The sequence below is a fragment of the Pelophylax lessonae genome (assembly GCF_965119305.1).
Source record: "Pelophylax lessonae genome assembly, chromosome: 7".
NCBI lineage: Eukaryota > Metazoa > Chordata > Amphibia > Anura > Ranidae > Pelophylax > Pelophylax lessonae.
Window position 1 is genome coordinate 230,525,686 of NC_138774.1, and position 16,745 is coordinate 230,542,430.

Genomic DNA, 16,745 nt, shown 5'->3' on the forward strand with positions numbered 1-16,745 from the left:
GTATCAGTGGGAGGAGTAGTGCCCCATCATTTGTATCAGTGGGAGGAGTAGTGCCCCGTCATTTCTATTGGTGAGAGGAATAATGCCACTTGTTAGTGCCAGTTTGAGTATTTGTGCCTCATATCAGTGGAAGGAATAAATGCAAGTAAAGGGCCATTTCTGGCCCACAGGCTGTAGTTTGGAGACCTCTGGTTTAGTTGACTGTTTGATATTTTGCTTGGGCTTTCTTATCCAGAGTAGCGGGTTTCTCATTGAGCTACTCATCCTTCATTGTTTCATACATTTTCACATTAACTAGGAGCCTAACCTAACTTTATCCCTCAGGTGCCAGAAGCTATTAGGAAATGCCAGCGTGCAGGAATCACAGTCCGCATGGTCACAGGGGACAACATCAACACGGCACGAGCCATTGCAGCCAAATGTGGCATTATCCAGCCAGGGGAGGACTTCCTGTGCTTGGAAGGAAAGGAATTCAATCGACGAATCAGGAATGAGAAAGGAGAGGTTTGTTTTCTGCTCTAACATGTTATGACCCCTCACACCTTGCTCAAAACTCTGCCCCATTTCTGCACTGTGCAGAAAAATGCTGTCCCAAACTCCACTTTAGCCTCAACAAAACTTGGGCAAAGACCCACCATACCCTGATCCCTGGCCTGCACACCAGTAGGCATGCCTTCTGCCTACTATGTATGAAGATATGATCATATTCTATATTATATTATTATAATATGAGATATACAGTATATATTATATGGTAAATCTGTGGCCATATGATCATATTCAGCCTTAACTATTGGCTGCTACTATTGGAGTAAAAAAATTGTGTGGAAGTAAAAGGATTTTCCTGGAAAATGCCATGGGCATCAACGTGGTGGATAAAAACTAGGAAAGCAAGTTAAAACACTGAGAGGTGTCTGATATACACTGGAATGTGTTTTTTTTAACAGACGTTTATGTAAAAAATGTCATTTTAAGTTTGCTAATACAAAAAGTGCATCGATACAAAAAGGTGTGCAAAATCTTATAGTTCTTTAGAAAGTTGGACTACAGAATACCTCCCCATCTCCGTAACATGATATGGAGGTGTTCTGTAGTCCAGCAGAAGATAACTGAGCAGGACTGACAACACTGATAGGAATTTCAATGCAGATAGTGCAGAGTAAGTTAGGGGCTCACTGAATTTCTAACAGGATCAAAAGTTATTTTCTTGTAATGTTTTTAAACTTGTGTGCATTGCTATGTGCACAATATAAATATATATATATATATATATATATATACATATACACACACACCGATCAACCATAACATTATGACCACTGGCAGGTAAAGGAAATATTACAATGGCATCTGAAAATTGGTGGAATATATTAGGCAGCAAGTGAACATGTTGTCCATGAAGTTGATGAAGCAGAAAAAAATGGGCATCCCAGTTTGTTGTGTATGGGGCTGTGAAGCCCATGGTGACCCGTGTCCACAGCCAAAAGCTTCTACAATTGTCACATGAACATCAGAACTGGACTACAGAGCAACGGAAGAAGGTGGCCTGGTCTGATGAAGCATGTTTTCTTTTACATCATATGGATGGCCGGGTGTGTGTGCGTCACCTACCTGGGGAAGAGATGGCACCAGGATGCGGTGTAAGAAGGCAACTCAGCAGAGGCAGTGTGATGTTTTGGGCAATGTTCTGCTGTGAAACCTTGTGTCCTGCCATTCATGTGGATGTTACTTTGGTGTCCATGCCTCAATGGGTCAGGGTTAATATACCAAAAGGGGCCCATACTCAATATAAGGTGGATGGTCATAATGTTATGGCTGATCGGTATATATAAATATATATATGTACAGTACTGTGCAAAAGTTTTAGGCAGGTGTGCAGAAATGCTGTAAAGTAAGAATGCTTTCAAAAATATATATTTTAATTGTTTATTTTTATCAATTTACAAAATGCAAAGTGAGTGAACAGAAGAAAAATCAAATCAATATTTGGTGTGATTATCCTTTGACTTTAACCCAGCATTGATTCTTACACAAAGTCAGGGTTTTTGTAGGATTAGAGTCAGGTGTATGACCAATCAATTATACCAAGCATATGCTAATGATCATCAATTTCATATGAAGGTAGAAACACAGTCAATAAATGATACAGAAACAGCTGTGCAGGAGGCTTAAAACTGGGTGAGGAACAGCCAAACTCTGCTACTAAGGTGAGGTTTCCGGTCACAGGTCATACACCATGGCAAGACTGAGCACAGCAACAAGACACAAGGAAATTATACTGCATCAGCAAGGTCACTCCCAGGCAAAGATTCTGAAGCAGACTGGGGTTTCAAGATGTGCTGTTCAAGTTCTTTTGAAAAAGCACAAAGCAATGGGCAATGCTGAGAACTGTAGATGCAGTGGTCAGCCAAGGAAACTTAATGCAGCATGAAAGATACATCATGCTTACGTACCTTCCACATTGGAAGATATTAAGCAGTGCCATCAGCACAGAACTGGCAGAAACCAGTAGGACCCAGGTACACCCATCTACTGTCCGGAGATGCCTGTCCAGAAGTGGTCTTCATGGAAGAACTGCCGTCAAAAAGCCATAACTCAGACGTGAAAACAAAGCTAAGCAACTCAACTATGCAGGAAAACAGAAACTTGGGTGCAGAAAAATGGCTGCAGGTGCTCTGGACTGATTCAGTCAAAATGTCAAATATTTGGTTGTAGCAGGAGGCAGCTTGTTGGAAAGGGCTGGAGAGCGGTAGAATCATAAGTGTCTGCAGACAGCTGTGAAGCATGGTGGAGGTTCCTTGCAAGTTTGGGGGTTCAATGTCTGCAAATGGTTTTTAAGATTTGGTCAGGATCAATGGTGTTCTCAATGCTGAGAAATACAGGCAGATATTCTCTATCATGTTATACCATTAGGGAGGCGTTTGATTGGTACCAAATTTATTCTGCAGCCAGACTATGACCCCAAATATACAGCAAATGTCATTAGGAACTATCTTCAGTGTAAAGAAGAACAAGGAGTCCTGGAAGTGATGGTTTTGCCCCCACAGAGCCCTGATCTCATCATCATGGAGTTTGCCTGGGATGACATGAAGAGACAGAAGAATTTAAGGCAGCCAACATCCACAGAAGATCTGTGCTTAGTTCTCCAAAATGTTTGGAACAACCTACCTGCCGAGTTCCTTTAAAAACTGTGTGCAAGTGTACCTAGAAGAATAGATTCTGTTTTGAAGGCAAAGGGAGGTCACACCAAATACTGATTTAATTTGGATTACTCTGCTGTTCATTTATTGTTCCAGTAAATCTGATATATATACTGTATATACAGTATATAAATTATATGATGTGTATGTGTGTGTTGTGTGTGTAAATACATATATATTATATATATATATATATATATATACAGTATAAATATATATATATAGAGAGAGAGAGAGAGAGTGAGAGAGTTTATATAATAATATATATTAGGATATTATTATTTATTATATACATCAGTGATTTGTCGTAACACGTGGCTTGTTTTTCTTAGATAGAACAAGAACGTCTGGATAAAATTTGGCCGAAGTTGCGTGTCCTTGCCCGGTCTTCACCAACTGATAAACACACTCTTGTAAAAGGTATTAATTATTGATGTTCATTATCTGGGGCCAATATACATCAAACTGCACACAATTGACCAAGTAAAAGGACAAAAAGAAATAATAGTCCCACCCTTGGAGGTTGGCAAATGTTGGGAAACAGTGACACCTAGTGGCCACAATTAAGTACTGCATAAATTAAAACAACAATAGTTAAAACTGAACTCCAGACATATATAATGTATTTTTTTTTTCCTCATTAACCACAAAAGGAATAAATCTACTTTTTGTATGCCAGATACTTTTGCAATCCCAGATATTAAAATATGTAAATCATATATAAAGTAGCAGTGACATAATCACGGTGCGGTATGTAGTCTGTGCAGAGAGCAGAGCTGTTTGAGGGACCTACTACAGAAGAAAAAAAGGAGAGGGGCAGAGACAGGTCCAGTCACTTTGCACAAGAAGAGAAAGCAGCAGTGACTGGTCACCCTGGACAAGCAGAGACTTCTCAAAGTTTTTTCTGGTAAGGCGGAGAGAAGGGGTGGATGACATGACGATCTACTCTTATCCAATCAGAAAACACCTTGTAAAAAAAGCAGTTGTGAATGGCGGCAGTGCCAGGTGAGCAACCCCCTGTGGTCAGTGTGCAGAGTGGAAGCTGCTTAACCAATGTTGGCAATAAATATAATTCCTGGAGTCCTGCTTTAATATAGTCCAACAGAGAAAACATGCTCTACCTAAAATTACCTGGAAGACTGGGAACTGGTGCTCTGGCCCAAGTGCCTTTGAAATGTAGCAATAATCCTCTAATATAATGAAGCCTGCTAATCTGTATCATCCATTGCACCAATAATTTATTGGCTACATAGCAGGATACAGCAGTAACAAGCTAACGCATTTCGGCTGAAGCCTTACTCGTATCCTCATAGCTATTCATTATATTAGCGGATTATTGCTACAGTCCTGCTTTAATATCCTTTATAGCGCAGCTATCTGTGTTAGGATCTCTTTTTTTTTTTTTTTCGGCACATTGGATGCTGACAAGGGCACACTGTTTGGAGTCTGGAAGCAACATGTTGAGACTTGTGATAGAGGCAAAACTTTGGCATTAAAAAAATGGAACCCAGTTTCACATTTCTGCACTTTTTCCAAAAAACCTCTCATTCCTTCCATCACGCCCACCACTGTTCCGATTTTAAAGAGCTGCCTCTTTCCTGCTGCTTGGGCTATCTGCAAAAAAAAAAAAAAAAACTATAGGAGGGTGCCCCCCCCCCCCCCCCTCTGTCCTGGTGGGCCGATTGTTAGAAGTGTGCTCCCAGGGGCTGTTCCCATTTCATTCAAACCTTGTCTATGCATGCGCATTGCGCCGCATGGACAGAGGTTGAATGAGCTAAGCGCAACCCCTAGGAGGCACACTTCTAATATTCAGCCCATCTCGACATTTAGCCAGGACCAGAGAGGGTCGACCACCTAGAGCTTTTTACAGACATGTTTGCCATGAGAAAGGCGCAGCTTTTTAAAATCGGTGCAGTGAACAGTGCTTTGCTATTTTAAAGAAATTAGCTAGAGATGCAAGGTTTTTCTAAACGCACCACATCCCAGAATATGAAAACATTTTTTGAGAAGGCACATGATGGGATGTCTAAAAACAATTTTTAATTTCATATATTCAAAATGAAAATTCAGATATTGTTAAAACCAACGTGACAAATTCATACGGTCGTTGTACAAAGGATTCCGCTCAAAAACCTTTGCACTACGACTGTATGAATTTCTCATGTTGGTTTTACCAATATCTGATTTTTATTTTGAATTGAATATATGAAATAAAAAATTGTTTTTAGACATACTGTTCTATTTTTTCTCTAAGCACCTAAAAAATCCCATCATCTGCCTTTTCAAAAAAGAGCTTTGCAATGTGCTGGGGGGGGGGGATGGAAAGCATGGGGGATTTTTGTGGAAAAAGTGCAGAAAGGTGAACTAACCCTTTAAACCATTTTGCTGTCATTGACGCATTTTATACATCAGCAACAGTGGGGGGGGGGGGGGGGGGGGTTTACACAAACAACCAGCCGGCTCCCTTCTCCCGATGTCTTATTAAATATAACCTACCACAAAAAATATCACTTAGTAAAAAAAAAGGCCCCCCCCCCGTTCCCCCATAAAGACATTGATGAGCAAGTTTGAGGTGGAGGAACCTAGTTGGCCTGCACACAGAGGCATAACTAGAACCTTTTGGGCCCTGGTGCAAGAGACCATGAAGGGCCCCCAGGACCCATGGCCGGGGCCCTTCCCTTCAAGCCTGGGGCTCTTCCCACTGATCCTGGGGCCCTTTACTCTCGTTGCGGAGCCCTTTATTACGGTCCCGCAGTGGGACCCTTTCACAAGTTCTGCAGTGGGCCCCCTTCCTGCCATCTTGGGGCCTCCCCACAGTGGTGGAATGCCAGGGCCCGGTTGCAAGTGTCACCTTTGCGATCCTGGAAGTTCACCTACTGGTGTCAGTAGGTTATATTTTTTGGTAATTTAATTGTATTATTTTTTATCATTTTATTTTATTTTTTTACAATGTCAATGACTATGACTCTGTCTATTCAGAAAAGGAAGGAGCTGGTAAATTATATATATATACCAACCCCTTCCTGGTTCTCTATTGTGACACATCCCCTGTAGCAGCCCGCAGTAGAGGGGAGGGAGCACAGTGGGGGGAAGGGGGGCAGCACAGTGGGGGGAGGGACCAGGGGAGCACACAGGGGCCCAGAGACAGCAGAACACAAGTGAACTGGATAGGAGGAGTGGTGGGAGCAGCATACAGAGGAACCAATCTCCTCCATTTCCCTCCTACAGCTACAGGAGGAAAAAGGAGGACAGTGATTTCTCTACATGCTGCCCCCGCCGTCCCTCCTATTCAGGTGTACAGGGGAACCGCACAGGCCCCCTCGAGCATGGGGCCTGGTTGCAATCCCCTGCAACCCTTGTAGTTACGCCCCTGCCTGCACAGGGTCCTGACCTCAATCTCATAGACCACCTTTGAGATGATTCAGAGCGCAGACAGCGGGCAAGGCCTTGTCGTCCAAATCAGTGCCTGACCTCACAAATGCACTTCTGGAAGAATGGTCAAACATTCCCATAGACACACTCCTAAACCTTGTGGACAGCCTTACCAGAAGAGTTGAAGCTGTTATAGCTGAAAAGGGTGGGCCAACTCAATATTGAACCCTACGGACTAAGACTGTGACGTCATTAAAGTTCATGTACGTGAAAAAGGCAGGAGTCTCAATACTTTCGGTAATATAGTGTATGTACACTCATTCTACACCTGTGCTGACGCTGCCTGCAAATAGTTGAATTCTATACAGCCATGTGCATGGGGCCTAAGCAGTCTCTTTATATTGGGACAGTCGCTTGTAATGTGCAGCAGTCTCTATAATACGGCGCCTGTTTGATGCCGGATTGTGGATTCAAGTTTTTTGGGTCATGTAGTGGGTTTAGGCAGGTTTATAAATCCAGTGTGAATCTGCAGCATCCCAATGTTCTCTGTTTGATGTTTTTGACTATACGGCCCAAAATATAGTGTGTGTAAATATATACATTTAAGGCCCCTTTCACACTTGTGCCACCTAAAAATCATGAGATTTTGCCGCGATTTTGACTGGACTTGAAGCAATGCCTGTGTAATGGAACTCAAAATGCATCAAAGTCGGAAAAAAAAAATAGTGCAGGGTTTACTTTGAAGCTGTTGCGACTTGAAGTTGCATAGATATGAACGGTACTCATTGGAAATCATGGAGTACGACTTGTCTAATGCGATTTTGCAGTCCCAATTCGCAGGACAAGCTGCACAAGTGTGAAAGGGGCCTTACACATATACTGAGTGACATGACCACAGACAGGGAGTGGTATTGCTGGAAGAAGGTGGTGGGTGCCCTCTGGTGGTGGGAGGGTGGCAGTGCACTAGACCCACACAAAGAGTCAGATTCCTCGCACATGCAGCCCACAGCAGGCTCTCCCTGCTGACAAGAGGCGGAGCCCAGGCAGCAATGCGAGTGGCCGCCAATGAAGATCGAGCCTTGCTCGCCACTCATGCGCCACAGGTCCAAGACCCAGGTGTTGGGGACCACTGATATATTGTATCTGTGTGCTCTAAAACTAACTTTGGTGCATTTCTTTTACTGAATATTTGCATTTGATAAAACCATTGTGCTATTATCGTGTGACATAACAAATTGGAACTACCACCATTTTATTCTCCAGGGTCTCTGCTTTAAAAGAAATATATGTTTTGCGAGTTTTTAGTAATATTCAGGCCTAAAATGTTTTTAAAGCGGTAGTAAACTCTGCTTTATAACTTGTACCTACTGGTAAGCCTATAATAAGGCACAGTGTATATCTCTAAAACGTGTACCATTTACCATTTATATATGTAGAGGCTGGTACTAGCACATTGTAACTAAAACCATCCGGGGGCCCCCAATTTTTATTTTTTTTATTTACTACCACTTTAAATATGCAAAAAATACAAAAATTGCCCTGGCAGCAAAATGGTAAAAGGAATCTACTGGAATATGTGCTATGGTGCAGGCCTTGGCACCCATCCAGTGCTAAAGGCTACTATTGCTTGCATACTGGAAGCATGCTACTAAATTCCGGGGCAGAGCACATCTCTGAACATGGTGCTAAGCAGGTGTGTTTTGCCCCAGAACTGAGAACCAGGCGGCAGAATCGTCCAGTAGAGGTTGGAAGTCAGACGACAAATGTTCTGGAAGCTTCAATTCACCACAACCCGAGCATCATTATGTGCAATGGCTGCCCTAACCCTTTCTTTATTTCCAGGGATAATTGACAGTACAATCGGTGAACAACGTCAAGTGGTGGCTGTGACAGGAGATGGCACCAACGATGGCCCAGCGCTCAAAAAAGCAGATGTTGGATTTGCAATGGTAATTCAATTTGTGGCTTTCTTCTGGATGATTTGCATGTATAAAAAGACTGGAGGAAATTACATTATCATCTGTGAAATCATATTGTGACAACAACTTTCCAGCCCTGTCATTTGGCATGTCTAGTAGAGTGACGGGAAGGAACACAGGGTACCCAATACATATAACCCCAGTAAAGTGTCTCCACAGCCATTATTGAATGCATTTTATGGAGTTTATAAACTGTTATCAACGCTAAGCCAGATCACCATAGAAGAGGAACTAAACTGTATCGGAACATCACAAACTGAAAACGCTATTTAAAGCGGAGCTCACCCAAAAAGGGGAAGTTCTGCTTGTTTGCATCCACCCCCCTCCACTGCCACATATGGCACTTTTTGGAGGGGAGGGGGCCGTAGTGATCTGAGTTGAAAGTTGGCCCCCACCCTTCCTTTCCCCACAGTCTTCTGGGACACATCACAGGTCCTAGAAGGCAACGGGACCATTCACAAGGTGCAGTGTGGCTCGCGCATGTGCAGTGGGAAACTGGCTGTGAAGATGATATTTGTATAGAGAGTTTAGTTCCGCTTTAACCACTTGCTGACCAGCGGCCGTAGTTTTACAACGGCAGGTCGGCTCTGTCCAGCGAAACAACATATCTGTTCGTTATTTCGCGGGACCGCTAGCGGGCCGATTGGCTACAGGGGGAGACAATCAGCGGGTCTAGCGGCCGCAATGTCTGCCAGGCACCCGCAATCGCTCCTCGAGGAGACAGAACAGCGGTCTGCAGTTGTAAACACGGCAGACCGCTGTTCTGTCAGTAATGAACACAGGGATCCTGTGATCCTCTTATTTAGGAACACAGGTCTCTGTGTTCATGCAGCAAGCCCATCCCCAACACAGTTAGGAAGCACCCCCTAGGGACACATTTAACCCTTTGATCGCCCCTGGTGTTAACCCCTTCCCTGCCAGTGTCATTAGTACAGTAACATTGCATATTTGTAGCACTGATTACTGTAGTAATGTCACTGTTCCCCCCAAAAGTGTCAAAAATGTCAGTTAGGTGTCCGATCTGTCCGCCGCAATGTCGCAGTCCCGCTAAAAATCGCAGATCGCCTCCATTACTAGTAAAAAATAAATAAAAATGACATAAATGTTTCCCCTAGTTTCTAGACGCAAAAACTTTTGCACAAACCAATCAATATACACTGATTGGGATTTTGTTTTACCAAAAATATGTAGCAGAATACATATTGGCCTAAAATTATGAAAAAATGTGTTTTCAAATTTTTTTTATTGGGAATGTTATATAGCAGAAAGTAAAAAAATATTGTTTTTTTTTTTTTCAGAATTGTTGCTTTTTTTTTTGTTTATAGCGCAATTAAAAATCACAGAGGTGATTAAATACCACCAAAAAGAAAGCTCTATTTGTGCGAAAAAAAGGACATCAATTTTATTTGGGTACAGCGACGCACGACTGCGCAATTGTCAGTTAAAGTAACGCAGTGCCGTATCGCAAATAATGGCCTGGTCATTAAGGGGGTAAAACCTTCCGGTATAGAAGTGGTTAAGCAAGGTATTTCCTAAACGTCTCTAATAGAAAAAAAACATTTGTCAGCCCACAGTCTGTACAGCCCAAAATAACTTAAAAATAAACTATTTGGTGCAACAGGGGGACAAGAATGGCATTAAAATTCCACTGATCAACTAAATCCTGAAAGAAACTGTCCAATATTAGAAGAAAGCTTACTTCTGCGGCAGCTTAGTCATAAGAGTGTAGTGTAGCATTAAAAAGAACTTTAATACTGATAAAAGTGAAATGATTTTTGGCTCCCCAATGAATCATTACAATCACACCCTTTGACAGGTCTTAAGTTATCAGTGTCCTCCTTCAGATAGCCATCAGCAGTTTACAGGAAGGGAAGAAACAAGCACCAACTAAATGTAGCAGTTAAAATAACTTTACTGATAAAAGTAATGCAATCACAAAGGAAGCATAAATCAAATATGCAGCGCTGCAAATATCTGTCCCTGTCCCGATCCACCAAGTGGTGAAAGACTGTGGTCCAACTGATCAGTGCAGTTGGGCTGAACACCCCTTGGTTTGGTTCGCGCCAGAACTCTCAAACATCGCAAAACTTCGAACCTGAAACCCAATAAAGTCTAAGGGCCCCCGAATTTGAAAAAACAAAAGTCCCCATTTTAAAGGCTTATATGCAAAATATTGGCCATAAAAAGAGTATGGGGTACTTCCCTGCGGGGATATGTATCAATGCAACATTTGTTTTTTAAAAGATTGTTTTTACAGGAGCAGTGATTTAATTGGTGCTTAAATGAAACAATTAAAAAAAAATATTTTAAATATAGTATCTGGGGGTTCCACTTAGTCTGCCTGTAAAGTGGCACATCTGTACTGTGTATAAAACCTGCTGCAGCAAAACTTAAATATTTATAAAGAAAAAAAAATTACATTTAAATATACCATTGCCAGCAAAACAAAAAATGTAAAAAACAAACAAACGGTGTAGCCCGGCAGGTCAGTTAAGGGGGGAAAAGCGAGTGCCCCCACCCCTCCTGAACCATACCAGGCCACATGCCCTCAACATGAGAGGGGTGCTTAAGGGCAGGAGGGCCCACACTAAAGCACCTTGTTCCCATGTTGATAGAGACAGGGCTCTCTTCCCAACAACCCTGGTGCATGCTGGATCAGTGACATCACAAGGCGGTGGGGCAGCAGGGGGCGTTATTGACGATGGAACTACATCAGGGGGACATTTTTTTTAATTTTTAGAAGGAAGTGTCAAAAACTGCCTCCTGTCTTTATTTTTGACACTATTTTTTGGTGATTGGGTAGGGGTACAATGTACCCTACACTCATTCATATGGGGGGTGGGATTTGGGAGCCCCTTTGTTAAAAGGGGCTTCCAGATTCCAATAAGCTCCTGGCCAGCAGACCCCCATAACCACCGCCCAGGGTTGTCGGGAAGAGGCTCTTGTCCCCATCAACATGGAAACAAGGTGTTTTAGGTGGGGGGCCCAAAGCACCCCTCCATGTTGGGGGCGCGTTGCCTGGTATGGTTCAGGAGGGGGCGCCCGCTCGTCATCCCCCCTTTCCTTTTCTGTCAGGCTGCATGCTCGGACAAGGGTCTGGTGTGGATTGGATTTTGATTTGGAGTTACTCTTAAAATTGGGCCTAGTATGGATTGGGGGGACCCCCATTCCGTTTTTTTTTTTTTTTCCACTTTTTTATATTGCTGGCAATGTTTTTCTTTTTTCATTCAGCTGTCAGCAGGGAATACAGCTGATTTCTTATCCATTGTTAAGTATGCAGCGTCTGGCTTTACAGCCCGCTCTCTAAAAATCAGCTATTCACTGTGCCCTGATTGGGCAAAGCTTTGCCCAATCAGGGCTTATAATGCACTGTGCAGTTTGCAGTGCATTGTGGGGCACTCAGCGGGCGCAAATCCTGCCCAGCGCCCCACAAATTCGGGTTTTCGACTAACAGGCGAAATGGCGATGTTCGGGCCGAACTTTTGCTCCACTCCAACTGTTCCCCCAACTCTACTGATCATTAGCGCCGGAGGCTCCCAGGACTTCCTGATTTGCGTGGCGGATATGAAATCACGACCGAGGAATGTGGCGACACGTTGTAGAGTATGTACTCCTTCTACAGGCCGTCACCACCTAGCGGACAGAAACCGGGACTTTGTGCTGATGGGGAAAGATATTTGCAGTGCTATAATACCGTGCCTCAAAAGGAGAAGTGGACTGATTGGACACTAAACGCGAGAGAGACTTTGGAGGCCATTTTAAAAGTGAGAGAACCTTTCTCTCTCACACTGGTGAGTTTAAGGACAGGGAGAAGAACTCCCTTGTAAGGGAGAGAGCAAAAGTGCAGGGAAAGGTTACTGAAGAGTAGGGGCAGTTCAGGGAAGAGTCAATGCTCATCGCTACTCCAGTGTTTGGAGCGGATCTTTTGAATTTTGCACTGTACTCCTCTGTATCGCTGTGCGTACTTATACAGTATATACTTCTGTGCCCAGACTGTTTTGCCTGATTATGCAATACAATTGCAAGGACTGATAGAAAGATATTGATATTGTGCATAATACAAAGTGTATGAGTGGTTACTCTCAAATTTAGGTACCTAACTTAGGCCCTGCTTACAGATATGGACATAATTAGAAGATCATGAGGATCTGCTGGAAGATTATAACATTTCAGCACTCCTATCTCCCATACCTTAACCCTTGTGATTGGGTGAGCAGGGGGGGGGGGGCTCAGTGACACCCTTCAGAAGAATCACAAAAAGAGACTGCAACAGCAGTCTGGAGCTCTCCTTTACCATCTAAGAAAGAGCATCATCCAAGAGCCTTTTCCTGAGAGCCAACACTCTGATCAATTTTATGCCCATTGATTGAGCTTTGCCAGAATCCAAAGAGCCCAGGACTTTGTAAAGTACTTTCATTCCTGATCCTTTTTGCAAACCACTCCCTCCTCCTATTGCCCTAACACTAAACCACTTTCCAGGGGCGTAACTGGAACCTTCAGGGCCCCGGTGCAAGAAACCATGAAGGGCCCCCCAGACGCCTGGCCGGGGGCCCTTATCTTCAAGCCTGGGGCTCTTCCCACTGATCCTGGGGCCCTTTAGTCTAGTTGCGGGGCCCTTTATTATGGTCCCACTGCAGGACCCTTTCACAAGTTCTGCAGTGGGCCCCCTTCCTACTATCTTGGGATCTCCCCACAGTGGTGGAATGCCAGGGCCGATTGAAAGTGTGACCTTTGCAATCCCTCTGTCTCTCTGTCACCCCCCCCCCTCTCTGTCTCTGTGTCACCCCCCCTCTCTGTCTCTCTGTCACCCCCCTCTCTCTCTCTCTCTCTCTGTCACCCCCCCCTCTCTCTCACTCTCTCTCTCTCTGTCACCCTCCTCTCTCTTTCTGTCACTCCCTCCCTCTCTCTGTCTGTCACCCCCCTCCCTCTCTCTGTCTGTCACCCCCCCCTCTCTCTCTCTGTCTGTCACCTCCCCTCTCTCTCTCTCTGTCACCAGCCCCCCTCTCTCTCTGTCTCTCTGTCACCCCCATCTCTCTCTCTGTCACCCTCCCTCTCTCTCTCTGTCTGTCATCCCCCCTCTCTCTTTCTGTCACCCCCTCTCTCTCTCTCTGTCTCCCCCCCTCTGTCTCTGTGTCACCCCCCTCTCTGTCTCTGTGTCACCCCCCTCTCTGTCTCTGTCACCCCCTCTCTGTCACCCCCCCCCCCTCTCTGTCTCTCTGTCACCCCCCCTCTCTGTCACCCCCTCTCTGTCTCTCTGTCACCCCCCTCTCTCTCTCTGTGTCACCCCCCCTCTCTCTCTCTCTGTCTGTCACCCCCTCCCTCTCTCTGTCTGTCACCCCCCCTCTCTCTGTCTGTCACCTCCCCCCCCTCTCTCTCTCTCTCTGTCTGTCACCCCCCTCTCTCTCTCTCTCTCTCTGTCACCCCCCTCCCTCTCTCTCTGTCACCCCCCCCTCTCTCTCTGTCTGTCACCCCCCCCCTCTCTCTCACCCTCCCTCTCTCTCTCTGTCTGTCATCCCCCCTCTCTCTTTCTGTCACCCCCTCTCTCTGTCACCCCACTTCTCTCTCTCTGTCAAACCCTCTCTTGGGGAGGCGCCGATACAGCTCCTTGCCAAGGGCGCTGGAGACCCTAGGTACGCCTCTGAACTGGACACATTGGCATGTACTATGATGTACATTACCAAATAGACAAAGCTATTTACATTGGTATGCATTAATTTACAAAATACAGAACATGTTATAGTTGAACTTTAAATTAGCATAAAATGTTATAAATAAAATATCTGGAAGGTAATTATTATATCATTTGTATTTTGTGATGTTTTTTTTTTTCTTCGGACCTTTAGGGATTGGCAGGCACAGATGTCGCCAAGGAAGCCTCAGATATCATCCTAACAGATGACAATTTCTCCAGCATTGTCAAAGCTGTTATGTGGGGCCGCAACGTATATGACAGCATTTCCAAATTCCTTCAGTTTCAACTGACCGTCAATGTGGTAGCTGTGATTGTGGCGTTTACTGGGGCCTGCATCACTCAGGTCAGTATGTACTCCATCATGACAGCCACATATTAGGTGGTGAATTGATGGCACTCTAACTTTGAGTAAATAAAGCTTGCATGTTTGAAATTGATTTCATCACAACTGTACTAATGGTGACTCAATGGGGCAACAAAGTCATACGTTGACTGCATCCATACACTGAGGGACTATCACAGAAGCCTCATGATGTGAATGCAATGTTGTTTTAGTTGAAAAATATAGGGACCACACTAGAGTTATAGAGTCCTAAAAGTATAAATTTGATCTAAATATATATTGAGGGCAACTCCCCCTTCATCAGGGCTTTGAGAATGATATGGACTCTGGATGGTGATATACACCAATCAGCTGTAAAATAATGGCCACTGACAGGTAAAGTATTATTTATTATCTCATTACAATGGCACCTGAACGTGGGTGGGATATATTAGGCAGAAAGTGCACATGTTGTCCCTGAAGTTGATGTGCTGAATTTGGGCAAGCTTAAGGTTTTGAGCAACTTTGACAAGAGCCAAATTGTAAAGGCTAGACGGTTGAGTCAGAGGTCTTGTGGGATGTTCTTGGTCTGCAGTGGTCATGGTCAGGACCTACCAAAAAAGGCTCAAGGAAGGAAACTGTAGTTTTATCCAATAGAAGCGCTATTGGAGCTCAGATTGCTGAACTAGTTAATGCTGGTTCCAATAGAAAGGTGTCAGAACAGACAGTCTGTTGCATACCCACAGAATGGTCAGAGTGTCCAAGCTGATCCGTGTCCACAACTAATAGCCTACAGTAGGCACGTGAGCATCAGAACTGGACCATGAAGCAAAGGAAGACTGTGGTCTTGTCTGATGAATCACATTTTCTTTTACATTATGTGGGTGGCTGTGTGTGTGTGTGCTTACCTGGGGAAGAGATGGCACCAGGAAGCACTATGGGAAGTCCAATCCATGTAGGCCCCACCTCACAACTTACAGGACTTAAATGATCTGCTACTTTGGGCTTGATGCCAGATACCACAGCATACCTACAGAGGCTCGAGCCTCAACTGGTCAGTGCTGTTTTGACAACAAAAGGGGTACCTGCCTAATATTAGGTGGGTGATCATAAAGTTATGGTGGGTTGTTACAATGTTATGGCTGATCCATGTATAAGTACTGTGAATCTATAAGGAACTCAGCCACATTCAGCAGCTGGATGGGGCTTCCCAGCTCCCAGAACCTCCAGATAGAGAACCTCCCTCTGAGCTACCCCTCCAACCCCTTCGTCATCACGGCTTGTAAAAAAATTAATTGGAATGAATTGGATCAGCACTGAAAGCAACTGTATAGTAAGCATGCTGTCATTGTACACTATGTAGAGGCTTTTAGTGCTAATTTTAGAGTTGTATTAATGCTATTGAAACCATCTGCTGATGCAAATAAAGAAGAGCCAAAATGCTCTTTATCTGATAATCTGATGTTTGTGGGAATTTAGTGTATTGAGCCAAAACACTTTTAGTGAGATGAGGTACTGATGAGGTACCAAAGGTGTTCAGTAGGGTTGAGGTCAGGGCTCTATGCAGATCACTTGAGTTCCTCCACACCAGACTGGTCAAGCCAAGTCTTTATGGAGCTGACTTTGTTGCTACATAGTTACATAGTTACATAGTAGGTGAGGTTGAATAAAGACAATAGTCCATCCAGTTCAACCTGTGTAGGTGTGTGTGGCTGTAATCATCTCGCATACCCATGAATGTTCTGATCCTTAAATGTGCGTCTAGTAGTCTTTTGAAAGCCACCATACTACCTGCAGAAACCACCTCTTGTGGTAGAGAATTCCACAATCTTGTAGCCCTAACAGTAAAGAACCCCCCACGTTGCCTGAGGTTAAAACGCTTCTCCTCTAATCGCATTGTATGCCCCCGAGTCCTCATGCAATCCCTTCGACTGAACAGCTTTTTTTCTAAGCCTAGATCCCCATTGAGAAATTTAAAAATTGCTATCATGTCCCCCCTCAGACGTCTCTTCTCCAGGGAGAATAAATCAAGCGATTGCAGACGCTCCTCATAATCAAGGTCCTCCAATCCCCTAATTAGTTTAGTTGCCCTTCTCTGGACCCTCTCCAGCTCCAACACATCCCTTCTGAGGACTGGTGACCAGAACTGGACAGAATACTCCAGATGAGGTCGGACCAGA

At 44.2% G+C, this 16,745-nt stretch overlaps 1 protein-coding gene across 7 annotated transcripts in view; it reads left to right on the forward strand.

The window, feature by feature from the left end:
* The window catches only part of ATP2B3 (ATPase plasma membrane Ca2+ transporting 3), a 307,321-nt gene that overhangs the window by 244,381 nt on the left and 46,195 nt on the right, over nucleotides 1–16,745 (forward strand). For all 7 annotated transcript variants that reach the window (XM_082263025.1, XM_082263024.1, XM_082263019.1 and 4 more), the window contains 4 exons: nucleotides 325–504; nucleotides 3,533–3,620; nucleotides 8,415–8,521; nucleotides 14,395–14,586. In XM_082263025.1, the coding sequence (XP_082119151.1) occupies nucleotides 325–504; nucleotides 3,533–3,620; nucleotides 8,415–8,521; nucleotides 14,395–14,586 (567 nt within the window). The remainder of the gene's footprint in view (nucleotides 1–324; nucleotides 505–3,532; nucleotides 3,621–8,414; nucleotides 8,522–14,394; nucleotides 14,587–16,745) is intronic.